Consider the following 25,137-nt stretch of genomic DNA (forward strand, 5'->3'; position numbering starts at 1 on the left):
GTTTTTTTTCAAAAGTGGAAAACCAGTGAACAAAACAGAATATGAAAATAAGTATTTTCTCTATACAGTATGTGCTATCTGGTTCATGACCATCAATGCTTAGGAGGAAAGGAGGCTGGGACAGTAACTGTGACTCATCCTTCCGGCAGCTGATTTTCACTGAGCACCCTGTGATCACTATGCCACTCACTCCCGTGCTGTGCTGTGCCAGGTGTCTGTAATCTGGAGCCTCCCTTGTTTATACTGCCCAGAGCATCCCTCTCTTGTGTCTTATGAGAGTCAGAGTGGGAATAATATGGTACTCGGACTCAAGCAGGGGAAGAGATCTGATGGTCTAAGCCTTCTGTATGCAAACTTCCAACCAGCACACTTCTGGGCGTCAAAGTTCACCCCAGAGCCCAAGAGCCTCGGTGACTCAAGATCTGGAGCCTTTTGGGGGTAGTGCCAGATTGTGTCATACTGACACTTAGGTTTTGGCTACTCAGTGCTACAAAGTCAGTTATTTCCTCATCTACTTTCCATCTTACAGAAAACTCTTAACATCTCTGATCTGTCATTTCCTGGTCTGTTCTTGCTTTCCTTAAATTTCTGTCTCTGTAAAATTATCTTTAACTTATAATCATTTAAGCGGGATTTCTAAAGGGAATGGAATATGTATGTCCAATCTGCCATGTTAAACATGATTTTTAAAAAACAATCACACACACACACACACACACACACTTTAAGAAAATGTGGCAAAATGTTAACACTTGTTAAAGCTGAGCCCGGTTCATTCATGGGTGTTTTCAATATTCATTTTTCCCCATTTCTAAAGGGGCTACTTTAATGTTAAGAAAAATCAGAGTTCTATTTATTAAGCATATAAGTTGATTGGTAACCACTAACCAAAACACTAACAGAGTGGGATATTACCAGGATCAAGGGCAAATTAGTATCCTTTTCCTAGAAAAGTAATCTTTTGTTTATGACTGAGATATTGCATTATATTTAAAACTGAAAATTCATTTTAAAATAAAGAGAGGCCTCTTCAGTGCAGAGTCTCATTTTCTCATGGTTTTATAGGCAACTCTGATGATGTGTTTTAGGTTGTTTTTGTTTTTGTTTTAGGATCATACCAACAGGCCATGCTGTGTGTACTTGACTCTCCCCTGCTAACTCCTGGCTAACCAATGGGAGAATCCAGACAACTCCACTTTCTTTCCTGGGTCTTTGCTCAGTATCTCGGGATCAGCCTGAAAATGGGATTAAGAAGAGGTTCCATTCTTTCCAATGCCTAACTCAAAATGGCCCTGCACTTCTTAGTCTAATCCGGGTACCAGTTACTGTCACTGTTACGTATTACAAATGTGCATCTAGAAACTTAGAGTTAACAATGTATTTCCACTTAGGTTTTCATGTTTGCCTCTGCACTAACCTCAAGAGGTAGTGAGAGAAGAGAGTACCTCCCTTCCGTCCATATTCTGAAGGTGGAGAGCATGAAGTGACTTTGCCCAGTGATCCCAAGCTAAGGAGTTTTGGTCAGGATTAGAATCCAAATCACAGGACTTCACATCTGACCTTCTCTGCATATACAAAGCCCCTTTTATAATGTCTGACCAGGAGCATCACTCCAGTCAAACCTGGAGCTAGCTGACAAGTCAAGCTTTTGCCCATAATTTCATTTTCACTTTTCCTACATTTGCCTTTGTCTATTAAGAATATGGGAGTCAATCTAATTGGCTTGCCACATGTGTACCTTCCTCTGCTTTAAAAAAGCACCATGTGGGGAGCCTGGCTGGCTCAGTCGGTTGAGCATCTGACTTCGGCTCAGGTCATGATCTGACAGTTCATGAGTTCCAGCCTGCATCGGGCTCTGTGCTGACAGCTCAGAGCCTGGAGCCTGCTTCTCATTCTGTGTCTCCCCCTCTCTCTGCCCCTCCCTGCTCATATTCTGTCTCTGTTTCTCAATAATAAATAAACGTTAAAAAAAATTTAAAAAAAAAGCACCATGCTATGTTTGTACCTGTCGTCGGTGACACCTCCAGTTCTTCCCAAGTCTTCATACATCATCAGTAACAGGAGGAGAGATTTCAACACTTAGTTCGCAAGGCATACTAGAGTGGATTGCATCAGGCCCTACTGCCTGGAAACTAAGTTGAAACAGCACTCATGCAGACTTATAAAAATTAAGTTATCTGAATAATGAAACTTCTACATGACATTTTTCAAGGGACTGAGTTCTAATATTTGTGCCAAAAACAAAACAAAAAATAGGGATACGTTAAAGGGTGAGAGACACATAATAATGAGCCTCTCTCCAAAAAAGGCTATCCACAAATACTTCCACATTTGTATTAATATGCAAAGACGTGAAAATAACACTGTACCTACAATTAAGAGAAAAGACCAAAACCATCCTCAAACGATTTAACGTCATCCTTATCCCCCAAGATATGCTATTCTAGGTTTATAAACTACCCATCTTTTCAATTCATTGTAATTTAGTGTTTCATACACTAAAATGGACACTAAAATCTGTCATTATTACTGACCAAGCCATAATCGCCCTTCTTCAGCCTGCCAGAGCTGCGAGCTGAGTTACCCTGTTTTGTTTTTTAGGTTGAAGAAGTAGTGGTTGGGCTTTTGTTTGTTTTTAGTAAAAAAGAAAAAAATTAAATGCAGAAAATGACCACTCCCACACATTCATTCTTTTTACACATTAAGTATGTACTCAGTGAACTGTTCCATTTAAATATTTTTACTTTAACGCTGTAGATGTCACCAGAAAAACAAACTAAATTAAAGACTTCTTCCCAGTGAGGGTTCTAACAAACCCCTCATTTTCTTTAGGCTTAATGGAGACAAGGAATGGCTCATCAACGTCATGTTTATCAAAATAAGCGACCCTGAGAAAAGTGATGAGCAAGGCGATGAATCCTTGGCGAGGTAAAGGGCCCCACTTCTCAGGAAAAAACTTGTGACACCATTTAAGATAATGATAGTGTAAATGCACCAACATCAGAGCACAAACTTCAAAGAGTTGTGCAAAAGATACAGTATTTCATTTATGAGTCTCACACACTCAGGAGCCGATGGTAAATTGTGCTCGCAGAGAACGTTCAACTACATCTAGTGTGTAGGTTGGAGCCTAATTAGTTTTCCTGGTAAAACTGAAACCTTTGAAGAACTCCCTTCTTCAAAGAGTTTGGAATATTCATTCCTCATGGCAAAACAGTTCCTTCCATAGAGTCAGTTTCACTTTTTAACTAATTAACAAATTAATAAAATCAATTTATTCCAAACTCTGTTCCTCCCTTCTTCTCTCAGAATGTATTTATTCCACAATTCCAGGTCTTCTTACTCCACGAGTACTGAATCTTCTGGGGTAGGTCCATTCTACAGAGTTTTGTAAAAACAGTCACTCTTAATAACTAAATGACCAAGCTCTTTTAAATGCTTAAATATTGCGATAGTGATGATTCTTATGGAAGCAAATGCTTATTCCTGGTTTACTGGCAACAAAAAAATGGTGCCAGAAGTTGTACAGAACTAACGTTTTCCCAGCAGCCCTGTAAATATTTGCCATTATTCTTCTTTTAGTAGCTAGTTCCAAATGAGCAAACTATGAACTTTTATACAGTAAGAATGGTGTACAACTGCCCCTAATAAATCTTCTCCGTCTTATGCTATATTTCCATACCATTGAAAGAAATAGCTGATACTGCACAAAGTTTTGAAATACACTGTTCTCCAAAGTATGTGCTTCATCAGCAATTTATTTTAACATCCACATCTCCCTCTCTAAAGGCACTGAAACTAATTATGTATTGTCCCAAATGCCTAGATACCACTGATATCATATGAATTCATATATTATTCAAAAAGCTGATCTTTTTTTACTTATTAATCTGACTCTTAGGTAAACTGTATCTCTATTATAAGGGACTTTGCTTTACTTCGAGAACAAACTCTTGCTGTAATAGGTAAGGAGATATTCTTTCCACTATATCTACACACACTTGATTGGAAGGCTGCTTATTGCAGACATTTTTAACTGAAAGAGATAGCTTATTCCCATTCGGGACAGAGTGTCAAGAGAAGATGAAAGCAGGCATTTGTAATTCCTCAGAAAAACAGGCAAAAGAGTTTTCAACCTTAAGAAATCTGACTCTTCTGGAACATAAACCTTGATCTTGGGTTAATAAATCAAGATTCCTAAGATAATCAAATAATCCCTTATGGCGGCATCAAGTTTTCGATTTTAAAGTCCCTTCATTGCGCTATCCAACCCCATCATGCCATTTAACGAGGCCACAAGTACCAACTGTAATAGTTCTTTTCCAGTATTATAGAACGCAAAGTGCTGCACAGTGAAACTAAAAGTAAGAAACACTTTGTGAACGATGTAAACATCTCTCTAGAAAACTTCAAAACAAGCTTAGTTTCAGACAAGGAGCCAGTACCTGGGTTCTCCCAAAAAGGCAGCCATGGCTATCAGTCCCTAGGGGTCATTAAACACTACTGTTAAGAAACCACTTTCTAAAAAACAAACAAACAAACAAACAAACAAACAGTCTCTAAATGTTCAAAGAAAAAACTCTGTTTGGGCAATATATTCAATTGAAAACCGTGTTAGTTCTAAGTCTGAGCTATACCTCAGAATTAACTAAGAAGCTCTGAAAAATTAAGCTTGTCCAGACCATGCCCACATATGATCTACGTTCACTGGTGTGGACTGGTCTGGACATCAATATGTTTTGAAGCTAATGCAAAGAGTGGAGAACCCTTGCTTTCAACAACGGCATAGGACTACAGCAGCATATTCTGGCCCCTGTATCTTCAGCTTCAGTTTCTGATTTCTTCTTGGTGCCAAAAGAAAATGCCTATCTTCAGACCACAAAAAAAGAACAGCAGATGTCAAGATTCTCTGCCTATCTCTCCGAATGAGACCAAGTAAGTTCTCATAGAGGCAATGAGACAATAGTTCTGAAAACAAAGAAGCCCTTTTTCGCAAATGTCAAGTATATTGTAAGCCCAGGAATAGACTTGAATTTATCACAACAAAGATAAAATTCCAAAAGAATATAGTATATTAAAATTTTCCTAACTTTTTTTATGACCCAACACAAAGGCAGGATACGGTCACATCATTAATAGTGAACAAGGGCAATAATTTCCAACCAGGGAAATGGATTAGAATTTTCAGCTTGGAATAAACTATTAATTTAAGAAAACTATCATCTCCCCTATGATTTTAATGTAATCTTTAGGGGACCATGAACACCACAGAGTCCTGACTCTTTCCCTACTCTTTCCCCATCTGAGAGTCAGGGCTACATCACTGGGAGATTAGCTGTGTGGCCCTAGGTAAACTGCTTGACTTTTCTGAGCTCAGTCCCATCCACAGATAATAATACTTATTCCACCTGCCTGATAAAGTTGCTGATAGGCCAAGTGAGATCATCAATATGAAAGATTTCATTAACTGTAAAAAGCTCTAAGTAATAACATTGTTAATATTACTAATAAAAAGCATCCTTTGATATGCATGAACTGCAGACTGAGAAAATTAGCTCCTTAAGAGAGGCAAAGATAGTCAATCCACATTTTAAGACAAATTACTACAGCTTAACCAATTCAAAGCTGTCAGTCTCCTACAGAGAAGCTAAATGTAGTCAAAAGGTACAGATTTTCATTTATTCAACAATTAACATGACAGTATTGGGAACAAACTCTGTGCATGGCCCTGGGCTATATGCTGTGAGGGCTACAAAGCTGAATGAGCCGCCAATTCTGCCTTTAAGGAGCCTTCAGTTCAGTGATGAGGAAGAGGGCCATCCACACAGGACGATTTCAAAATTAACGAGCCCTTTAGGAGAGATGAAGATAAAGCCACTGTGCTTGCAGAAATCACAGCATGCCTCGCCTGTACAGCTGGAGATGTGGGGAGACAGGTAGCATGAGTGAAGCATGGGAGAAGGAAAATACTGGACCCGGAGAGGGAAGAAAAAGGAATGCATTTGGGCTACGGCAAAACTTCATGAAAGGAAGTAGTGGAGGAAAAAAAAACAAAATTTCTTTTATTCCCACAGTCATCCAAAATAGCTTAGGGAAGGTCCAATGTACTCCTGGATCAATGCTAATTGCTGGGGGTGCAACCTAAAGCCAGGAGACCTGTAGACATGTAACAGCAGAAACAAGTTACAAATTGTGACAACGACAGAAAGCAAGGATGCCTGGAGAAATAGGGAAGCCCAGTTTAGACTGAGAAGTCTGGGAAGTCTCTCTTGGGAACCGACAATTAAGTCTGGTGGGCAGACCCAGAGTGCAAAAGCTCAGAGACAGAAAGGAACTGAGAGCATCTGGAGGATCCGAAAAGGAACAGGCAGGGGCAGGAATTTCCAGCAGGAAACACGTCATGTCAAACACTACACACAGAAGTCTGAGAAGAGACCACTGCGATAACTGACCTATCAATATTAAAAGACTATTTCAGGGGCGCCGGGGTGGCTCAGTCGGTTGAGCGTCCGACTTTGGCTCAGGTCATGATCTTACAGCCCGTGGGTTCAAGCCCCACGTCGGGCTCTGTGCTGACAGCTTGGAGCCTGGAGCCTGCTTCGGATTCTGTGTCTCCTTCTCTCTCTCTGCCCCTCCACCAGTCACACTCTGTCTCTCTCTCCCTCTCTCAAAAATAAATAAATGGGAAAAAAAAAGACTATTTTAGTTGTATTTAACCTTCCAGGAGAGACTAAGTATCAGCCATGTGGACCAAACTGGGTTTGAATACCAGGAGCTAGTATTAAAATAGAGCCTAGAATATCTCAGTGATGGAGACAGATGTATCAGAATACAATCTGAGTCTTCAGCAAACAGAAGTGTCATAAAATCAAAAGGCAAAAATAGACCATAAGTGAAAACCAACTAGAAATTAAAGTATAGCTGAGTATCAGAGAGGTCTCACTTGAGATTAGAGAATATGTATTTATACCACAGCTAATCTTACTGCGATATAACATCTTTTATCTATGATCCCCAGCCCCTGGAATCTGAACTGAGAATACTGATGGTGTTGTCTTTTACTTTATTATCACGGCAAATAGGATACAGGGTCATAGAATTGAGGGGGATAATGACAGATCATTTGCAGGTGCTAGCAGGCCATGAAAACAAAGGCACATGAAGTGAAGAAGCAGATGAGTTACCATGAGGCAAAAGAACATAGTTCACAGATTAGGCCTAATTAAAGTCAAAAACAGGCAGAAATGAGAAAGTCAATTTCTGATTTCGAAATCTTAGAGATTTTGCAGTAACAAGGTCCAAGGTGGGTCTATATTTGTAAGGTGGCTGAAGTGAAATAGACATTAGGGCCTTTGAACTAAAGTCGTCAAGAATCAGTGTGATTTCAAAGAAATTAAAAGAAGCTTTATAAAGAAACTAAAAGAAGCTTTGACTTCGAGAACAAATTGGATACTAGTTAGGGATCAAATAGTTTAGGCTACAAGGTGGAACAGAATGTGAGAATAATCAGAGCAACAACACACTCAATACTCCTCCACGCAATGAGTAATTTAAGACTCTGCCATTTGACTTCCAGTGTCAGCTACTACCAACACCCCCTTCACATCAACTTTCCACGTATCAGACTAGCAGCTAGGCTCCAATTTAATCTTTATTTTAGTATTATTATTTTTTAATGTGTATTTATTTTTGAGACAGAGACAGACAGAGCATGAACAGGGGAGGGTCAGAAAGAGAGGGAGACACAGAATCCAAAGCAGGCTCGAGGCTCCAAGCTGTCAGCACAGAGCCCAACGCGGGGCTCGAACTCACGAACTGTGAGATCATGACCCGAACCTAAGTGGGAGGCTCAACTGACTGAGCCACCCAGGCGCCCCTCAAATTTAATGTTTAAATTATCAGAAGATCTTCTAGCCTGAAATATTTTACCCTGATTTGGATCAGTCCAAACAAATTTGGACTTTATAGAAAAAGCCAGTTTTATTCAACCTCCTATAAGAAAGATCTTATGATATACATTTAAAATGATACATTAAAAAGGGGGGTGCCTGGGTGGCTCAGTTGATTGACCACCCAACTCTTGATTTCAGCTCACATCATGAACCCTGGGTTGTGACATCAAGCCCCATGTCGGGCTCCATGCTGAGCATGGAGACTGCTTAAGATTCTCTCTCTCTCTCTCTCTCTCTCTCTCTCTCTCCCCCTCCCTCCCTCCCTCCCTCTCTCTCTCAAATTAATACACACACACACACACACACACACACACACACACACACACACACATTTTATATTACACACATATATTCCACTGGGGTATAATCTATAGAAATCAAAAGGGATTCCTCTTATTTAAAAAAAAAAAGGCAAATTATACCTATCTACCTAAGAAGTACTAAAAGGCATTTGTTCTGTTTGTTTCAACAGGTAAAGCCAGACCAAAAATCAACCACCTGAAACTTGCTAAAATGAAAAATATTAGAAACCTAAATATGTAAGAATATGGGTTTCATTTGACATTTCCAGTAGTAATTATTCATATTCAGAGCTATTTGATAGGACTTTCAAAAATTTACTGGATACGGGAGAAGTGTAAAAAGAAGAAACTAACTCATAAGGAAGAGGAGAAAAATGCTAATTGCGCATGATCACATCATACTCTGGACGCGATGTTCTCACTGCTGCTGCCTACATTTCACTCACCTTTGTGATGACTACAGCACCTTTGCAGTGCTGAACAAATATGCAGAAGACCACCTGCAGAGACGGGCCTCTTTGTGGATGATACATTAGTACCTTTTCCATTACGAGGAGCAATGATGGGCAGCATCCAAAGAGGACATGAATGGTCTTATTAGATCACAGGCATTAATCAATTATTTATGACAATTTGAGATGGTGGAAATCTTTTGCTTTTTCTAAAATTTCCCAATCCAAGTTCTCAAGAACCATGGGAAATGTATTTAATTAGATTATATTCCAATGCAGAACAAATTTCTCCACCCGCTCCTTCTCTAGCTCACATAATGCAATTTCACCCTCTAAGACCAGCATCAGAGGGTTTTAAAAGAAATTTCCCTTTTATGTGTTTTACTGCAGAACCCAAGGACTTGGGAAGAATCCAGCTTCCAGTGGAAAACTGTGGAGCATGGATTTACCACTGAGTCCTGAAAGACTCACTGAAAGAAACACAGGACAAGTCACTGTATTGACTCTCAGCTGTGCTAAGGCAGAGGGGAAATGGAGTTCCTGGAAGGAATGGAGAGGAATTTCTACCAAGCCTCCTCATTCTAACACACCTCATTCTCTACTACTGAGCCATGGATAAAGCTGGAAGCAGGTCTCACTCCTGTGGCTGGATAAAAGCTCGGAACCACTGTCTTCCAGAGTCTGCTGCATGGCAGCTCCCAAGTACCCGTACAAGTCATTTGTGCTTGTGACAAATGCAGGATCTGCCAAGCAAAGAAAAACTTCCTCATTCTAGAACTTTAGTGCCTTCCTGAAAAACCAAATTATAAAACGGGTATACAGTATTCTCTTTTGCTTACCAGAACTGAATGGCCACTCTCTTGAAGCCTCCAGCCAGGCCCAGCTTCATGGACCTGTGACCTGTGCAAAGCTCAGCTGCTGCCATCTTAAAATTCACAATTTTTGAAGAAGGGGACCTGAATTCTCGTTTCGCACTATTCTCCACACACACACCCACCAATTTACTTAGCTGGTCCTGTCTTCCACAGAACCTGAAGGAATCTGAATCTCCTGGCTTATCTGTCACTTGAGAAGCATTTCTTACAAGTGACTGGGGCTCTAATGTAGCTTTGGGAAGCTGGCCCCTTGCCCTGGTATTTTTTGCTATCTGGGAGAATTTTCTTTTTAAAATATTATTGTTTTTAATATAATAAGAGAATTTACCCTGTGGGGAAAAATCAGTGATTCAGACGAAGGTATACACAATATTAAGTGGAAGTCTTCTTCACAAATGCACCCCCCCACACTTAATTTGACATAACTCCCTAAAAGTAACTATTGCAAAGAGATATCTTTCATTATGAAAAAAAGAAAAATACACATCTAATTTGATAAAAATCATATACATACACACACAATTATATATATAACCCCCCACATACATATAGATATATACATATAGATGGATAGAGATATATATATCTTTTTTTAAAAATCCCAATTTTGTATGTTACTGAACTAGATGGAGAAGACCCCTTTGAATCTTTCAATGAAGCAAACCAGCAGCTCCACACAGTGTGCATTATTTTTCATTCATTTCAGGGTCTTCAGCTTAAAGAATATCAAACTACTCTTCCATTCTTCCCCAACAGGTGACTAATCTTAGGGCAAAGCAGAAAGAACCAGAGATAACCAACTGGCTGCCTTCTTCTCAACTATTATGTTTTGATGAAGAATTCAGATGATTGAGACTCAAAACAAACAAAAAACATAGATAAGCCCCAGCTCTGCCTCTTACTGGCCATGCTGATTGAAATGAACCTCTGGATTTGTTTCCCCATCTACTAAACAGGGCAATTTTTATGAAGCCTCCAAAATTTCTTCCAAATCTAGCACTCTGGATTTGGAAGACACCCTTTCAGATATCCAGCCTCACAACTACACCTTGGGTGTTGTCCTACCTCAGAAATCTTAAATTCTTATTTCCCAATCTCATAATTCATCTACTCTTTCTACTTCTCATGTTCATTTACTGCATTGATACTTGTTTTGTTTCTTCAGGAATAGAAACCTTTAGGGACTGTCAGCCACTCTGGCTAGTTTTCTTATTTGTTAGATCTTTCCTGTTTTTACTTCCTTCTCAACCCATCTGATATCCTCAGCCCAGCGCTATAAACTCTCTTTGGACAACGTCCTTAAGTCCTTTGCCCCACTGTATTTTCATCATAACTATCATTTGTCCAAACTAAAAACCCTGGCCTCATCCCCAGCACCTGCCATTCCCCTACCCCATATGTCTTACTGATTGTACACCCCAAAAAGCTGAATCCTACCTGCCATTACCCCATCCAAGACCGATCTTTCTCAGTTGGATTAATACAACAGTCTCCCAGTCGGTATCCTAATATTTTCCGTTTCTCGTTCTTACTTATATTTTCCAGCTACCCCAACAGTTATTGCCCTAAAATATAGGCAAACAAAATAATAAACCTGCTTAAGTCACTACTCCCTTCAATACCTTCCATCTTCCCTTAACCCTTTGTTCACAGATTCTTTGCCTCCCACCTCCCTCCAGCTCTCATCCAATATTCTCCATCTCAGCTTAGGCAAAACTTCTCCAACTCTCTTCAAGCTGACCTCTTACCTCTAGACCTGTAAACCATCCTATTGGCTTGGAACACTGGCTCCACCCACTCCCATGCTCTGCCAGAGTTGGCTAGCTCCTTTTGGCTTTACCAAATACATCGCTCCCTCTGGAAAGCCCATTTTGACCTCTCCCTAACATGAGAATTTGTGTTTCTCAAATGTGAAAATGTAACAGCCTGCTCCTTCCCATCAAAGCTTTCATAACACACATTACTTCAAGACTATAAACTCTGAACACAGAGGCCACACCTGTAGTGTTCATCACTGCATCACAAACATAACACAGGGTCAGCACACTGTAACACTCCATCTTAAAAGAACTGATTTTTTATTCAGCTTTAAAAGTTATATTTTGACTCCTAATCCTGAAAGGTACCCATGAATAACATATTCTACAAAAAATAATTTATGTGTAAATTCACACAGTATTCAACTCCAGGAAGTTGGAGGTTTGAGAACTAAAATTATCTAGACCACAGCATTTATGGTCTTGATCATTACATGTTATTTCTTCAGTGGTTAGCATTTTCAGGGTAATCTCTGTGGTAATTTCCAGGCCTCAGCTCCTCCCTGAGACTTGAAGAAACTCCCAAATGGGAAAGGAATATATCTGGTTCCCTCACTGAGCCCCACCCACCACCTGTATTTCAATATCATCTCATCTCTCCCAGTAAAGACCAAAAGATTTTAGGGATATCAGAAAGAGCCTGAAAATCTTTGACGAGAGGGCAGCAAGAGATAGACTGGAAATGAAATGAGTCATGGTATAAGATAAGGGTGAAGGGTAAGTAATAAATTAGAATATTAATAGGAATAGTAAGGACAACAACATCAGCTATATACATTGTATACTTTATAGAACGTGAAGCATTTTAAAACTAACTTAAAAAGGTTGAGAAAGATAGGAGAAGGAAGAAGAAAGGAAGGAAGCTGGGGAGATAGGCAGTAAGCAAGGGAAAGAGCAATGAAGGAACAAAGGAACTAAAGGAGTCTCAGACTCTTCTAGCAAAGCAAGAAAAGTAAGAACTAGGGAACGAAAATAGGTCTTACATAAAGTGCCATTCCTACCCACCTCCACAGACAATGAACATTATTCGGAGCACTGCCACCGTTCACTGAGAACTCTTCAGACTAGCTTCAAAGTGAAGAGCAGTCAAACCTATGACTTGACTGTTTTAATATCTTTAGGAGTCATCTATGAATATTTGGAACTCGACGTGAATGAATCAGGTATGGCTTGAGAGTAAGAAGGGGGTTAGAAGGCAAAAAAGAAAGAATGTATTGATTTAGAATGCTCATATTAGGAACTTAAAGTATGAAATAATACAAACAAGATGTATTTTTAAGAATCTCATTAATTCCATGTACTTCTTAAGGATTTATTAAGCACAAACCATGTAATATCCAATGCTCTATTATGACATAATTATCAATGATCTCAGGAAGACATGGTCTAATACCCAGCATATCAGGTGTCTGGACATGTAACCCATTCGAACCATGGATCCAGAAAGAATGAAAGAAACAATGAAAGAACGAAAGAAAGAAACCGAGCAAGAACAAAATAAAAAAACAAAGCTTTGAAACTGACACTTGTGTCCAAAGATAATGAAAATCAATAAATTGGTTCAATGTTTAGACACATATTTCTGTGATAATTAAGCATAAAAAATATTTTTCTCCTATAATCCTTAAAATAACACAATAAGGTATACAGAATTAGTACCTCCATTTTATTTTGTTTTTACAGTTTATTTATTTTGAGAGAGAGAGCAGGGGAGGGGCAGAGAGAGAGAGGAAGAGAGAATCCAAAGCAGGCTCCATGTTTACAATGTGAAGCCTAACACAAGGCTCAATGCCACACACCAGGAGATCATGACCTGAGACAAAACCAAGAGTTGGATGCTTAACTGACTGAGCCACCCAGGCATCCCAGGACCTCCATTTAAAAAATGAGAATTTTGATCATAGAGTTTAAATAACTTGCCCAACACCAGCAGGAATCATGTACCCAGGATCTGAACCTGACCATCAACTCCCACTGGCCTCCAGGAACTGAACTTAAGATGCCCAAAGCAAAAGATGGCAATGGTTCTCCCTAACTTCTTGGTCAAAACCTAGATGAGCTTGGAATAATGCACCCTAAGGGAGAGTGTGTCAGTAAACTTGAGTTCCATTCTAGAATGCAGCCTAGTGATGGTCATTGAACAATGAGATCATTATAAGTAACCATCAAAAACAGCTTATGTTCGGGCACCTGGGTGGCTTAATCAGTTAAGCGTCCAACTTCGGCTCAGGCCATGATCTCATGGTTCATGGGTTTGAGCCCCGTGTCGGGCTCTGTGCTGACAGCTCAGAGCCTGGAGCCTTCTTCAGATTCTGTGTCTCCCTCTCTCTCTGCCCCTCCCCCGTTCATGCTCTGTCTCTCTCTGTCTCAAAAATAAATAAACGTTAAAAAAAATTTTTTTTTTAAAGATTCTTCTCTTCAGACCAAAGCATTTTAACTGCAACCACATAACCATTTGGTCAGTGTATTTTTTTTTTTTAAAAAGAGAATTTTTCTGAGAGACAAATGGAGGCAAAGATATTAAGCAAGATGAAATCACAATGACTTGCTCCCGATATGGGATCCCACAATGCATGAGCATGCAATATTGGGAAAGAATTCCAGGTCCACTGAGAACCATAACATGCAAGCTGCCTCTCCCAGTCTTATTGGGTGGTATTTATTTCAGGGGTTTGTTTACATCCTCTTTTATATGAATTGAATTCTCAGAGAATATTAATACTACTAATATAATGTGCATTCAAACATGAGACCTGCAAAAGACATTTAAATCCCAATCTCTCCTGATCTTTCCTTACCACCAAGTAACAAATGTTCTCTATATATAAACAGTACACCTGAGTATCTGCCATTTTCAGTATTAGACATAGAGGCGGCCCCTAAAGTGATAAAATAATATTCACTAAGGAGCGATCAGAGCTACGTTGGCCAAGTCTTGGGAAAGAAAGAATAGAGATCCTCATAACCGAGCCCGCTGATGTTGAGAGGAAGCTCAGAGGACACCAAGAGGAAGATGTCAAGCAGCAAGCCGAGTGAAAAAGCCTGATGCATTAGCTCCATGAAGAGGAGGCAAGAGTGACTTGGGCAACAGGCTTGCAACCTACTGCCAATTGAGTGCTTACTATTACGAGAGCGAGAAACTCTTCAGAATGAATAAATGGGTTAAATAGAATGAGGATTGCCATTTAAGTAGAGCATTCGAACTTTGCTTCAGATCATGGGAATTCTACAAAATCACAAAGGAGAGAATTAGCTGAACAAAATAGTTTAATTTAATGGGACATTTATTTCAGAAGAGGAGCTAAGGAAAATTTCTGGAGTTAAGTAATGGCATTTAGAATTAGGAGACATGTATGTAAAAGCAATGGCCAAGGATAAAGTTAAGTGATAAGAATTTTTCAGAAAGACCTAGAAAATCAGAGATAGAGACCTAAGGCACTTTAGAAAGAAGAACAAAGAAAAATGTGAGCTCTCTATAAGAAATAATTAAAATAGAATTTGACCTAAATTAAAGGAAAATACTACATGTATCTGAATGTAAGCACAGGAACACACACACACACACACACACACACACACACACACACACACACACACACTCCTTCCTACCTTAGAAATCCCCCCAAAGACTAAGATCAAAATGTTACTTCTGTTCTTTTTCTAGTCTAATTAAAACATGAAATGTTGCCTATTGCCTGTTACCAGTTTATGTGCATTATGGGTTAAATAGAAAAATTAATATTAATTGAGGGTGTCACTTCCCTGCCACATTTATTTTACCAATTCAGAGGAATAGTGATTATAAAAACAAGGCCTAGCTCCAAATTATATACTGAATCATATACGCTAAACTGAGGGGGAAAGCCAAAGTCTTTACTGGTGTTGTCATAAAAATATACTCTTATAAACTCTAAACTTTAGACTTAAGCCCCTTTCCAGCAATTATAGACCAAAAATATTTTCTCATAACATGAACCCACCGTAAACTGTAAAAAGGAAACTCGTAAGATGAAAAAATAAAACTTCCCAAACATAAAATTTCCTCAAATTACCTTCCTTACATTTTTAATTCTTTACTGATTTGATTTAGGTTAGAAAAAAAAAAAACAAAAACCTTGAGTCGTTAGAATTGTCTTTTTAATTTAAATTTCATAAGAAAGAGAATCACAATGCACATTCCCTGACCAGATTGTGTGTGGCCTATTTATTCGAAATGTTTGATTCCATATGGATTTCTTCTCTTTTATTTATAACTTCCAGAAAGGATTCTCAGTAATAAGTTAGCAACTCAAGGGCAACCAATGTGAAATCCAGGCCCTGAGAGCACTGTACCTGAGGTCTGTCACCTGCAATGTTTTCTAGAAGGACCAGGGAAGACACACAAAGCTCATGAACTTCTGTGTGGAGTACGACCCAAGTGTGAGCCACAAGTGGGTGGTCCACTGAGGTCAGGGTTAAAGTTCAGAGAATAATTTGGAAATTATTCTCAGCTTGGATCTCGTTTATGAGGCCTGAGAATACACCCTTTAATTAGAATACAATTTCCAAAGCAACCACTCCCTTGACTTTCCAGAGCTCAGTTATTCTCAGAAAAGTAAAAACAGCCTCATCACACTGACAGCTAACAGTCCCCTATAAATTACGCCTTAAATGTCCAACAAAGAAAGCAGCAGGCATCCGGACAACGTGGATGTTAGCTGCCAGCCCTTCTAAACACTCTCAAGAACAGGTAGAGAAAAAGAAGTCGTATTAAACAGACTCACTCTCCTCTACTTCTTGCTTATGCAGCTGAGCTATCTCATGGAAGCTTGGAAAAAGAGTGGGTTGTGCATTTGAAAACGTTCCCACACCCCAGCCGGCCTCATTTTTCTGATGATCCCTGCATCCAGCCAAGCTCACACTACAGTGGGAACACTAAAATCAGTTCCATGAGAGCCAGCTGTCCTCCTCTTCCACAGTGCTCAGGGAGCCACACAGGACTCCTGGAACGGGAGCCAGCCCGGTCCTGACTCACCACAGATGTTCCCCTCCTCCCCCATGCAACTCTGAGCCAGGGCCTTCTTTCCAGGGCTTACTGTTATTACAAAAGATTTCACTGGGCCCCCCAAAATGTGCTGGATGCTGAGAGGAAAACACACATCTCCCTAGCTGTGGGGTTAAGAGAGACAGACATTAAATTATTCAGAGATGGCCAAAGACCCTATGGGGCCAAAGAAGGAAATCCAGGCAGCTTTGTAGAGTTCAGTGTCAGGGAGTTGGAACAGCAGAAGCTATCACAATAGCAAACTTTGAAGTGCTATCCAGGCTTGAGTTGAGTTTAAATATGACATAAAACATTCCGTTTTGGCAAATCCAGACATCAGATTTTTCTCTGGACCCAACAAAGTCGCCTTTGCCTTAGTTAGAAAAGCGTGACCAGGACGAGAATGAAAATACAGTTTCTGAAATTTGTAAATCAGAATTCAGAGTCCAAGGTCACCCGCAAATATTTGGAAATTCTCACCAGCTATTTTTCAGGCAGGAGTGGCGTTGCTGTCTTCGGACTTTATCTTTTGTGTATGCATTCATCTGTCCATTTTCCCAGGGTTGGGGCGGGGGCACAAAGCGCCCTGTCTCTGCATTTCTTCAGGGCATATTAGTAAAACAACTAGACAGTTGCTCCCAGAGTGCCAGTGTCTCATCATACAGGCTGAATCATCATCATCTCAACAAAGAAACTATTTCATGCAATTGACAGTATTTTTTTCTATCACCAAATAGCATAACAATATTCTTTATACTTACCTGTTTGCTACAAAGAATATTTCATTATATAGCAAATTCATTTTGAACCTACCGGGGTGGGGGTGGGGGAAAGCCTCAGGTCTTAGGAGAACCTGACAATCATGAGTATTCTACATAGTACCCAAAAGATACTGGTGTTTCCGGGGATTCCCACCATCAAATGGAAATAAACCACAGCTTTTGTATACAGTCTACAGAGCAAGTTCAGGGAGAGGAAGAGAAACAAAAGAAAAGCCAAGTAATGCCAATGATGGGAATTGTAAAAAAAAAAAAAACACATTTGGAGTCATTTGGCTACAAGAACAGAGACCAGAATGGCATTACCAAAATACTGTTCATTGCCCTTTTGTTCTTTCATTATCTTTTTAGTTTCACAGTCCATTTAGAATTGTCTGACTACTTCTCAGTCACTGCTCAAGAAGGAATTAAGTTTTATCTCTAGCTCTATGAGAATAAAATCCAACGTTTACAGGTCAATTCTTCCTTTTCTAAGAAAAAAAACAAAGGATGAAAATGGACAAACAGGATTACCTATATTCTAGTTTTAGCTCTGTTTTTTAAAATACTCATGAACATACTTTCAGATAAACTCTGTTGGTTTATAGATTTCCAGGAAAATTATATGGGACAATTAACTAAAAGCCTATTATCATAGGCATATACCCAAATCACTCTGATTTTCTTTAAAAATACTTACTTCGGATGAGTTCGTCATCTGAACAATTTCCCCAAATGGACTGGTCTTGCATCATTCCATGTGCGAAGCAGCTATCGGCAGCTTGAGTTCTATTTCTCTCAGTATTTTCTTTATCACATTTTTCTAAATAAAACAAAAGATCTATTACCATTAAATGTTACATATTGTTCTCTATTTTTTTCAGTTTATGGTGTTTTTTTCCAAATGCTTCCAAGTCTGCCATAATTTAAGGAAATGGTAGCAGTACCTCTATTGACTGTCGCATAGGTATTGAAGCAGTAACAGATTTACTGAGCACCTACTATGTGACAAGCATCGAAGAAACAAACGTGTTTACAGTAAAACTAACCTGCTACCGTAAATAAGTCATCATAACACAAGTGGTGTGCCATGACAGAGAAATGTGGAAAGGTCACATAAAAGATGAAAGTGAGTCCATACATGCAGAGGGCAGGTGCAGCAGAGAAAGCAACAAAGGAGAAGAGATCCCAATGAACGGTGGGGATTAAAAATCAGGCTGAAGCTCAGTGAGAGCAACTGAGAAGTGAGAAGGTACAGAAACAAGCAGAGTTCTCTGTGCAGAAACTTGGGAAAGAGGCAAGGGCTGTGTTACGTATTCTCACAAAGGGAGATGTTTAGGATGGGAGATTTATACAGGGGTTTAGGGGCTCTTAGGGGGAAAGCCAGTAAGGAAAAGTAACATCTGATCAGGAACATAACAACTCAAACAAAAAGCTAACTACAACACAAGGTAAAATCCATGTGAGAAGAGGTCCAGAGCAATAAAGAGGTTCAAAGGAAGAAAAACAAAGTCATCAAGATTCAGACCTCAACAAAAGCAACCCAGAGAAAGGTGCGTGTTGGATAGTCTTCAAAACACTAGCAGGAATTCTGCAAACAGAGATGGGAGAAAGGTCATTCCAGGTGGAAGCATGGCCTGGCCAAACTCCACAAGCATAAACTCCAGCAAAGGTTCCAACTCTCTGGAGTGTGAAATACTTTAAGGGGGACATTAGGAGATAAGACTATAAAGGTTTGATTAGGGACACAGCATGGGTATCTGAATGTGAAGGTGAGAAATCTAGACAGAATTTCAAGGCAAGATAAGTAAGTCAAAGTAGCCATTGAAGCTTTATGAATTGCTTTATCAGAGCTGTGCATTAGGAAGATTAATTCATTTGTGCACAGCAGTGTCTCAATCCCGTCTGCATTTTAACTCACTTGGGGGGCTTTTTAAAAAGCAGATTCCTGGACCCCACCACTAAAGATTCTATTTCAATTTAGGGATGGGGCACTTAGGTAATTTTACTGCACTTACATCCTTGACAATCACTGGAGTATGGATGTATGTAAGAGGGAGAACAGAGTATAAGAGAGGCTTAGAATAGTCCAGTTTAATCAGAGCTTAATCAACTGAACAACAAGATGGGAAAGGGGGTAGATGTGAGAACATAACTAGAGATTTGCACAGATGATCAGGGAAGATGGGATTGGAGATGATGGAGCTCTCTTGGTCAAGGATTTGAAGGGGAAAACCTGGAGAGGAGGAGAACAATTTATTAGTTAAAAATATCTATTTGTACGTAGATGTTTTAGGCATCGTGTCAGGCAATGAAGGCTCAATGAATTCTGAGACACAGCTCAGGCCTTCATGAACTTTACAGTTTAGTAGAGGAGGACTTTAGGTTGCACATTTGAAAGTGCAAATCATAAATAAAGTTATAGCTGGGAAAAGTGATCTTCCTAAACTTGACTGCTAAAGCCATTTAAATGAATAGGCCCATCAAAAGAGTGAGCACATTAAAATAAGAGTACCAAGAGGGGTCTGTACAATTAGACAGGAGTCAGAGAAGGACGAGAAACTGGATGATGTCAAGCCATGGAAGCAAGGAAAGGAAAGAGATTCAAACAGAAGTTGTTAGTCAACTCTGTTAACATTTCCAGTGGAAGGAAAAATTTTCTGCACATGCAAAAGTTTCTCATGTACCATGGGGATTTCACAACAATTGAAAAGTTCTGCCATGCAACACATTTCAACACATGAAAATAGATGGACACCGCTTAGGACTAAGTCCAGAGGCTAAAAATCTCTGAAAAAAAGCAAGGTCTTCAATGCTAAGTATTTTCAGAAAGCAAAACCATATTCAGATAGCAGTAAAATATAAATCAGAAGCATGCTAAACCAATATGTTCTAGAAGATTTATGTAACATTTACTCAGCATTATCCTAGAGAAAATGTAATCTTCCTGAGAGGTGTTCGTTTCAATTAAAATCTTTACTTTTTTAAACAACTCCAGAAATCTTTCCACTGTTACAGTCAACTCAAGGCCTTTCTGAGATTATCAACAGAAGAGCTTTTTATAAAAAGTCACTAGTATACACAAACTAGCTCATCAGCAGAGTCCCACACACTTGCTGCTACTGTTATGAAGCTAACTGCCGCCAGGTGTCATGCTAGTAGGCTTGATTCAATTAGCAACTTTAATTGAAGCTGAATGAAATTAATTATATAATTTTGAGCTGTTCAAGTTTAATTCCATTAAAATTAATTCATGAAACCAGGGCATTATGAAGCATTGCTGACTAAAAGAAAATAGGTATGAATAAAGCCTCTAGACACACTTGACTCACATTTGAATCATGTCCAATATTCAAGTGCTCAACACAGGCCCTCTAAACTCTCCACTGAATAAATGAAAATGTCATGTGGTCCATATACACGCTGATTTACTAGTGACCCACCACTAAGAGGAAAATAAAGTTCTTCTGCTTTAAGTATTTATTAAGGAACAGTTTATCACTTATTATTTTTTTTAAGTTTCCTTATCTGTGAAATTCTAGAGTTAGAGTCCTTCTCAAGTTAAAAAAGAAAAATTATCATTCTTTGTCCCTTTATATTCAAGAAATAAGAAACAAAATGTAATTACTATCAAATCATAATCATCAGTCTATCCAACTTTGCCTCATTTGAAAAGTAAATGTCTTAGCCCAAAAGTTGGCCTCAGCTTTTTGCTATGACCCACACAGCACCCAGCCCAAAACAAGGCTCAGAAAAGGTTCTAAGCATAAAAATTCAGTTGACTTTTGCCAATTCTCCATTTTTAAAAATTAAATTTCTGTGACCATTTGAATGTTCTATAACTTTTTAACATGTGTATATTATTTTATTGGCATGTTTGTAATATTTAATGGAATACCTATATAACAGTCTCATAAATGGGGCGCCGTTACATCTAACACTGGAGAAACGCCTGGAGGCAGACTAAGACTTAATTGATAGACAATGGTAAGGCGGGAATCATGATGCCCAGCCGCAGAACCAACCTTACTACAACTTTCAGTACTTTGGGTCAGCCACTACTCAGTAAGATGACAAACAGGCAATTTCTAATAGATTTCTGTTATCAATGGAGGTTTACTGTGTGTGTGTCACTTCTGAACTGCAGAAGCAGGGCGACAGTCCTGGTTTAATCAATTCCTTCCTGGGTTTATGAAGGTTTGTAGATGCTGTTAAACTAGTATATGGTCCCAAAAGGCACATCCCATAGGCAATCAAGTAACTTCGTGATGCATGAGCTCAGCCCGTACCTTTCTGTGAGAATTCTGCGTATACAACCAAGCAGCACTGCTCTCTAACTTAACAGTTTTCTCTTAAAAGGGGACCGTGGTCATCTCAATAATGCTGTTCTTCTACACTAGTGGGTCTTCACTGTTGAGCCCCTTAAACATAAAGAGGCACAGGTTCCAATTCAGGTGGTATGGGGTAGGATGGGGGGAGGGATGTCATCATCATATATGGCCAGGTTTGAGGGACACTGTTCTAAGCAAGCTCTTCTGTACTACACGATTTTGAGAACACTTAGAAAAGCCTATTCAATACTGCAATACAGACCTCACTTCACATCACCTCGTCACCGTATTCCAAGTAATCAGAAAATACCATTTTACCTAATCACTAATACAGAGGTATTCAGTTTGGTCTCCAGGTCAGGACAACTATGAAAATACAAATCATGAGTTATATAGGACATTAACAAGCTCTACTAATAGACGAATACATAAGCATTGTTTTAGAAATTAAAATACACTTGAAGACACTTTAAAAACAGCACTAGACCAGAGGACAGCTGCATACTACTGGCATCTGCTTCCATAAGGCTAGCCTCCCAGGAATCACAGAAGTACGGAAGAAATCTTTGGCTGAGGGAGGAAAATAAAGTCACCTTGGTCTCTGATAAAAAAAAATCTTCTAGCTTGAGAGACCAAACATACACACAAAACAATCAAGCAATTACCAAACAGAAGGTAATGGAAACTGCACTGGGTTGTAATTCTGACTCAAAAACTGACCAGCTATGTGGCTGGGTCTGGGTCTCATTTTCTTCAAACAGAAGTGAGGGCATTGAGCTGGATGATGGCAGAGCCCTTTTTTGTCTCCACAATTCTGTAAATCTGACTTTGCAAACAGTCTAAACAACAGAGCCAAAACTTCATATACACGTTGAAGGGTTCAGAATAGAGTGGAGGAAATCAAAGAAAAACCTTTGTAAGGCATTGGATTTGAGTTAATTCTCAAAGAAAATAACAAGCATGAATTAAGCAAAAGAATCAAAAGAAATAGTAAGAGTTCTAAATGATCGATTTAAATACAATATGTCCTACTCAGAAATGACTCTCTCACAGGATCAATACTCTTTATTTTTTGTTATTTTCCTAAACAAGGGTATGAATGGTGAAAAGTAATCTCTCTCCAATCTCAATCGTTCCTGCTGAAGAAGAATGAGATCCAGGTAAACAGAATTTCCATTTCATTTAAAATTCTATAATATTTTACCTAGTTGACATTGTCCGAATTTGAAACCTTGAGAATGAGAATTTTACTGACCTCTGAGAGTTAGGGAATAACCCAGTTGAATGGTGATTAACAAGAGAAAAATCTAAAAGCATTACATATAAGTAAATTGGATAATAATATACGTACAACATTATATTACGTTCTATGCCACAGAACACCCACTTAGCTGGTATATGGTTGTTAAACAAGTTTTTAAAAATAAAACACTTCCTTTCGTTGAAAGAGTAAATTAATTAACTTTTGCAATTACAGTATTAGCAATTTTCAAAGGGCTTTAACATTTATTTGATCTTCAGAACCATCAACGATATCATAAGAGCACGTTGGTTTCATTTTACTGATGAGAATGCAGAATGAGAGTCAGAGACAGACATTCAGGTGAAAATAGGAGAAAAGCCAGAAGTGGAAAGCATCTTGCAGCTCATTTGATACGGTACCAAGTGTAGAAAGACCCACCACACCACTCAGCCCTTCAAACCTCCAAGGAATGATCCCTCACACAAGCAAACAACCCTATTCCTGGTCAGTTAGGTCTATTAGTAAGTTCTTTATTTTGAACACAAATTTGCTATCAGGTAATTTATAACTAGTCTCAGTTCTGCCCATTAAAGGTAGACATAGTAAACTTAAGGCTTTCTAAAAGATAACAGTGTCAACCACTGAAAAGGGATAGTCTTTCCATCAGTTTGTAATCAAGCAAATATATCATCTCAAGAGTTAAATGCTTTTAGCACACAATAGTAAAAGAATCTAGCCATGCTGCATGAGGATGATTAGTTTGTGAAAATTACTAATGAGCTTTTAAACACAGAGTTCTGTACGTGCCAGGGTTTTCCAAGAAATGGAGATAGTCCTGTCATGTACAAGTGCAGATATCTGAATCCTTCCTGATGAACAAAGACTCTCTTTGGTTCTCTGGGACAGAAAGACCATCTCTAAATTGTACTTTGCGCTGGAAGTGGTTAACGGCACAGGATCTCAAATCAGGGTGCCTGGGTCAACCACGAATGCTATGGATCCTGGGCAAATTAACTGTCACATGTTTAATCTTTAAAATAGGAATAGCAATAGTATCTATCTCATAAACTGGCTGTGGAAATAAACGGAATCATGCCTGGAAAGCAGAAGTTCTGTTATATAGTAAGGGCTCATCCACATTTGCTATTATTATTTCATTAACTGTTATTACAATAAGCATCTTTTAAAACCCTGATATAAAGCTATCATATGGAAGATGTTGAAGGAACTATCTAGTCAGTAATCCCTATGTGAAAAAGCAGGCAAGAAATCTATTTCCAGACTTAGTATGAGGAAAACTATTGCTTTCTCTGAGAAGCTATACATTTTTCCTGATGCACAAGGAACATCGTATTAAAGAAAAAGTTTTCTTTTTGACCCAAATTTACAAACAAAATTGAGTGAGTCTGACCCTACGGTCTCTATATACATTTTGATTTTTCCTCATGTTTGGATCTCTAGGTACCTGTATTTTCCATTATTAGGTTTTAATATTCTTTTAAAATGTACTCTTATAAGCCACCTCAAAATATTCTACTGAACTAGGCAGAGGTATATGTAAATGTACAAACCAACCATCAAATATATTTTCTACTTGTTAACCATACTTTATTTGCTTACTTCATGGAACACTAATATAAATGATGGTGCTTGGCAGAAATCTTTACAAAACTTCAAAAACTTAGTGTAAAACACACATATATTCATATATAAAAGGAATACAAGTACCATTCTTTGTACTTAAATTTGGGGACTTTTGCATGTTAGATCTCATCCAATTCAATTTAATATCTGATAATAATCTATGTCAGATTATTTATAATCTATATATTATGGATATTCTTACTGCTGTGCAATCTATATTCATACCTCCTTTTTCTGAAAACAAAGCAATTGTTTTAAACAATTCTTACTCTTCCTTTAAAATATCAGCATCGTTTCAGATGGTCTATGTGTGTTCTGGTTTATGAAATCTCAAGTAATCCAAGACTAAAATCTCTGGGCAAAGTAAAAAATCTGGGTCTGTTTTTCCCAGAGGCTCAGAACAATGTGGAAATCTACAAATGCTTCCCATATGTAACCTTTAAAAATCAAAGATAAAGCAGTTTCCAGGAAGACCTAAGGTTCTGGAATTTTACTTCTTCACTCATCAAAATAACACAAACAAACAAAACCCTCAAGCCTAATGACCTTCAAGAAACATTGCAAAACCAACCTGCTTTGCCTAATGCTCTAAAATGGGTTAAAATCGGGGCACCTGGGTGGCTCAGTCAGTCGAATGTCAGTCAGTTGAACTCCTGATCTCAGCTCAGGTCATCATCTCATAGTCATGAGATTGAACCCCACAGTGGGCTCTGCACTGACAGCACAGAGCATGTTTAGGA

At 38.8% G+C, this 25,137-nt stretch overlaps 1 protein-coding gene across 1 annotated transcript in view; it reads right to left on the bottom strand.

Moving 5' to 3' along the window:
• Window positions 1-25,137, bottom strand: part of MDFIC (MyoD family inhibitor domain containing) — an 86,583-nt gene that overhangs the window by 49,705 nt on the left and 11,741 nt on the right. The window contains exon 3 of the mRNA XM_027075312.2: window positions 17,880-18,002. Within this exon, the coding sequence (XP_026931113.2) occupies window positions 17,880-18,002 (123 nt within the window). The remainder of the gene's footprint in view (window positions 1-17,879; window positions 18,003-25,137) is intronic.

The sequence above is a fragment of the Acinonyx jubatus genome, chromosome A2 (assembly GCF_027475565.1).
Source record: "Acinonyx jubatus isolate Ajub_Pintada_27869175 chromosome A2, VMU_Ajub_asm_v1.0, whole genome shotgun sequence".
Classification (NCBI taxonomy): domain Eukaryota; kingdom Metazoa; phylum Chordata; class Mammalia; order Carnivora; family Felidae; genus Acinonyx; species Acinonyx jubatus.